This window comes from Pundamilia nyererei, unplaced genomic scaffold (assembly GCF_000239375.1).
Source record: "Pundamilia nyererei isolate P.nyererei 1_Seehausen unplaced genomic scaffold, PunNye1.0 scaffold00068, whole genome shotgun sequence".
NCBI lineage: Eukaryota > Metazoa > Chordata > Actinopteri > Cichliformes > Cichlidae > Pundamilia > Pundamilia nyererei.
Genome location: NW_005187469.1, coordinates 98,432 through 102,840, shown reverse-complemented (window position 1 = coordinate 102,840; position 4,409 = coordinate 98,432). Strand labels below are relative to the sequence as shown.

Sequence of the window (4,409 nt, the reverse complement as noted above, 5' to 3'; positions counted from 1 at the left end):
CTGCTCAACTGAGATGGATGCCTTCCTCAAACCACAATCCAAAGCGCGCAAGACTGAAATCCTCATTTAACATTGCTATATTATTGACTTACTTCACTCAAACATGAAATGGACAATTTAATCTATCCTCTCTGCATATCATGTAATTTCTACACTATATAGTTACACTTAACTTTAAAGCATGAGGCAATTGTGTTAAATATGCTTACATAAATCCAAGAGATGGCCAATCCCTTTTTTCAGTGCAGATCAGAGGCCCAGGACCATGACGAGTATCTTTTTATTCATTGAAACCTTTTTTTGCACATCCAGTCAGATTTCCATGTGTCCATGAGTCATATCACTTTAAACAGTTGTTTAGAATTGGTGTTTAAAGAGGTGGAAGTATTATTACTTAAGCAATGTGTTTCGGTCTGTTGCCTTCGTCAGGCACATGTTTTAGTTATACTCTATAATCTATATAACGTAATGTGACTGAATGCAATTATTTTTTTGGAAGAAACATTTTTCAAAGCAGGTATGTTCATTTGTCTTTGTTGGTAAAGTGCAGGAGTTGATACTTTCTTTATTGGATTTCCACCGTCAGAACAACATGAACTGTACACGAGACATTCAATAGTCACAGGAATTTACCTTTTTTTATTTATTGCAGTAATTTTCACTTATTCATGTGTTAAGTTCCATGAAGTATAACCAAGCTAAATTTTCTTTGTGCATAGTAATAATGCCAATTAAAACTACTGCTAAAGATCTGACCGGTGGGGCTCTTTTTGATGTCTGAAACGTGTGGGTCATTTCATTTAAAGAAGTTATTCACACTTCCGTACAATATTTTTTTTCTCATGTATACATTTTTATTTTTGTATTAGTCTAATGTCACTGTCCAAGTCAGTATTATCATTGCATCAGTATCATCATAATAGTAAATAAAGAGTTTCTTTTGTCACAGGATGTCGCACATCGTCACTCCACATCAAACAGGCAGGAAACCATTGGCGTGTGACCTCTTTTTGTGTCTACACAGAGTATGAGAAAAAAAAAAGTCAGTTTACGCTGTCACTTCTGCAAAGATGACACGACTCTACTGGGCCATGTTATTGATCGGGTTTTGTTCCAGTTCAGGTACGTCCACATCATTTTCTTAAAATATTTTATTGTTTTAATGCAGCTGAAATCTGCTTGCAACAATATTTACATAACTAATTTAGAAGGATAGCTTCAATGAGTGATTTACGTCACGTTGATGTTTGCTGTGCGTCTCTAGTGCAGATGTCTCTGTTTTATTCTGTGTTTGTCCATCATCTAATCAAACATGTTGCCTCTTCTATAACAGAGAGCACTATAATCATCATAGAGCCTGGTGAGAGCATCACTTTGAAGTGTTCATCAGAAGGATGCCCCCCCAAAAATGATGGATATGCTGGGATGTATCTGTATCATAACTTTATTGAACAGAAAGAGGTGTATTTCTATGGTAACTATGCCAACAGCGAAATCATGGAGCGACCACGATACGAAGGCAGGATCGAGTCAAACGGCGCTCCCATGAACCACAACATCACCATCAGCAACTTGACCGTGGATGATTCTGGTGTCTACACTTGTGTCTACAAAGAATCCGCTGACAAAGGTGTCAACTGCAATGTCTACACAGTTTTCGTGAGAGGTGAGTTTCTTTTCTTCCTTGTTAAAAATTCTGCGACCTTGTTCTGCAGCTCACAAGCCTGTAGAATCAGCCAAGGACAGTGGACTGCATGCAGTATTTAGAGAGTCAAGATCTGACCCTTACTTTTTGGCCCCAAATCTGCTTCTATCTTGATGAATATATGAGAAATTACAGAAATATATGAGAACAGAATGAGGTGTATTTTTATAGCAATCATATCAGTGGCAAAGTTATAGTGCGACCGTGATATGAAGGCAAGATTGAGACTGAAGGAACCTCTATGAACCATAGCATCACAATAACCAGTCTGACTGTGGATCATTCTGGTGTCTTCACTTGTGTCTACAAAAAATCATTTGACCATAGAGTCGTGCAGCGTCTACACCGTTTTCATACGTGTGTTTTCTTCTTGTTAAAAAATGCCACAAAAGAGTTGGCCAAGTGCAGTGCAGTGCATACCCTGTACCTGTTACATATTTAATAGATAACCCTTACCTTTTGACTTTTTGAGAAAATGCAGAAACATGTATGAAAAAGCAACAATTTAATTAATCTACTTGTTTTTGTTTTTTTACCTATACAGTCATGATGTTACAGCTAAATGGGTCTTTTGGTTTTTGGCAGAGGTAGCACGCTATATAAACACTGTTTATTAAAAAGCCTAATCACTATATTAACACAACAGTGGCTAGATTTAGCTCTTTGACTTATGTAAAATACAGTTGTTTGCTTTTAATATAGTTAATTTTCTACAAAATTTTAAATGAACTGAAACATCATACACAAGTACATTTACATCTCTTCTTGTCTATGTGATACATACAAGGGAGTTTTAGTTTATATGCTCTCTCCTTTAGGTTGATCAGGAATTGCAAATTTACTCTTAGTGAGGGGTCTGCAAGCTAAAGAAATTCCACGAATGTAATAATTATAGCAAATCTTTTGTGCAGCTGCAAGACAACAACACATTTGTTTTCCTTTATTCTCACAGAAGTGGCACCATGCCTGGGACAAGATGACCTTCCCACCTCGGTGTTAGTTGTCATTACCTGCACGTACCTTAGCGTGCTGTTAATCATAATCTTTATCCTACTGATAGTCCACAGGGTGAGTTGACTTGATTACATAGCTGTCCTATATTGTATTTTAAAAAACAAGAACATGCCCTTATATGGGGACAGTTGGTTTATTTTTACTGCATCAGAAAAGAGTTTAAGGTGCAAAAAAGTCACAAAAGTAATGTCCCCATAAGAGAACACAGAGTCTCAAGGAGTTAAAATGTTTTTACAGTATGCAAGATAATCTATTCCAGTTCTGCAAGCTATGACACACTGCCTTTCTGTCTGTAGAGTTTCACAACACTTTGATGTAACTGCTGTGACCGTGATAGATGTTGTTGTGCTGAGAGACTGATAACATCTAAAACCACCACTTTATATATACTCCTTGTTCTGTTGCTTCTTGGAAGACTATAAACTATTCACACTTTGGCACAGGTTATATAACAGATGAATTATTAATAACATTATGACTTACTTTCCCCTTTGACATACATACTACCGACAGGTGAAACAAAGGAAGAGCTGCAGAAGATTATCCAGGAGTTCGCAGCAAGAACCAGATGATTATGTATATGAAGTTATGACCAAGAACAGCCTCTACACTTTGGCAACTTCACCGCAGCATTCTTAAAGTCCTTATGAGTTTTCTTAGAATTACAGTATAATTATTGTGGTTAACAATAGAATTTAGGAATCTGATTGTGTCTTATTGATTTTGTTAATAATGGTTAATGGTTTGCCTGGACTCATGGACCATATCAATCATGCTCCATAAAGTCTCATTAAAAATTAAAGTATAAAAGTTATTAAACTCTCAGAAATGAATGAAAGCCATGCAGGAGGCACAGTGACTGTCCCACAGGAAGTATGCAAACTGATCACCAAAGCTATTTATTACTTTATCTATAGAATTTATATTACTGTGGAGCACAACATTTGCACAATAAAGCTTACTGATTTGTTCAATTCCAACATGAATGCAACTGGTGAGTGTTTCTGGCTTCTTTACTGCAATATAGGGCAAACATTTTTGAGGTTTGTGGGGGAGGGATGGATGAGATGTGAGCAGAAACCAACTAAGAAGACGGGCAGGAGCAGATGGGTAAATGGTTTACATGACTAACTGCAGATTTTGCACGGTATATTATTACAGACAATTATTTTTTACCATAATAAGGTGTATAAAACAAATAAATGTACAATAAAAAAACATGCTTTTTTCCAAGTAAATATATATTTCTAAAGGTGCTATTGATGTGAAAGTCTCACTAGGTTTCAGCAACAATCCATACAATCCACAAAATAAGAAATCAAACCACTGATGTGCAATAATGAGAAATCACAGAGAAAAAGTATTGAAAATGCTTAATGAAATGTATTTAACCTTTCATACAAAAACCTTGTTGGCTGTATGGAGAACCATGCATTGCTCTGGTTTGATTGTGGTTCATTTGTCCACACAAAAGTCTTAAAAAAAGTTTTGTGGGCCCTCTGAGCTTTAGTTCTTTACATTTTCAGCTGGATTCAGGTCAGGTGATTGGCTCGGCTATTCTAGCAAACTTTATTTTCTTTTTCTGAAACCACCTGAGAGTTTCCTTGGCTGTGTGTTTCTCATCATTGTTTTGCTGAAACATCCACCCTCATTTCATCTTCGTCATCCTGGTTGATGGCAGCAGATTGTT

General features: G+C 36.4%; 1 protein-coding gene across 3 annotated transcripts; it reads left to right on the top strand.

Moving 5' to 3' along the window:
• The first annotated feature begins 220 nt into the window (after window positions 1-220).
• Window positions 221-3,840, top strand: LOC102211220 (V-set and immunoglobulin domain-containing protein 1-like). 3 transcript variants are annotated; one of them, XM_005736211.1, is made up of 5 exons: window positions 221-1,122; window positions 1,334-1,360; window positions 1,491-1,666; window positions 2,658-2,773; window positions 3,233-3,840. In XM_005736211.1, the coding sequence occupies exons 1-5, from the start codon at window positions 1,028-1,030 to the stop codon at window positions 3,356-3,358; spliced, it is 540 nt and encodes a 179-aa protein (XP_005736268.1). In that variant the 5' UTR covers window positions 221-1,027; the 3' UTR covers window positions 3,359-3,840. The 3 variants fall into 3 exon arrangements, with proteins under 3 accessions (XP_005736268.1, XP_013767099.1, XP_013767098.1); XM_013911645.1 differs by lacking the exon at window positions 1,334-1,360; XM_013911644.1 differs by having other exon boundaries at window positions 1,334-1,666.
• The last annotated feature ends 569 nt before the right edge of the window (window positions 3,841-4,409 follow it).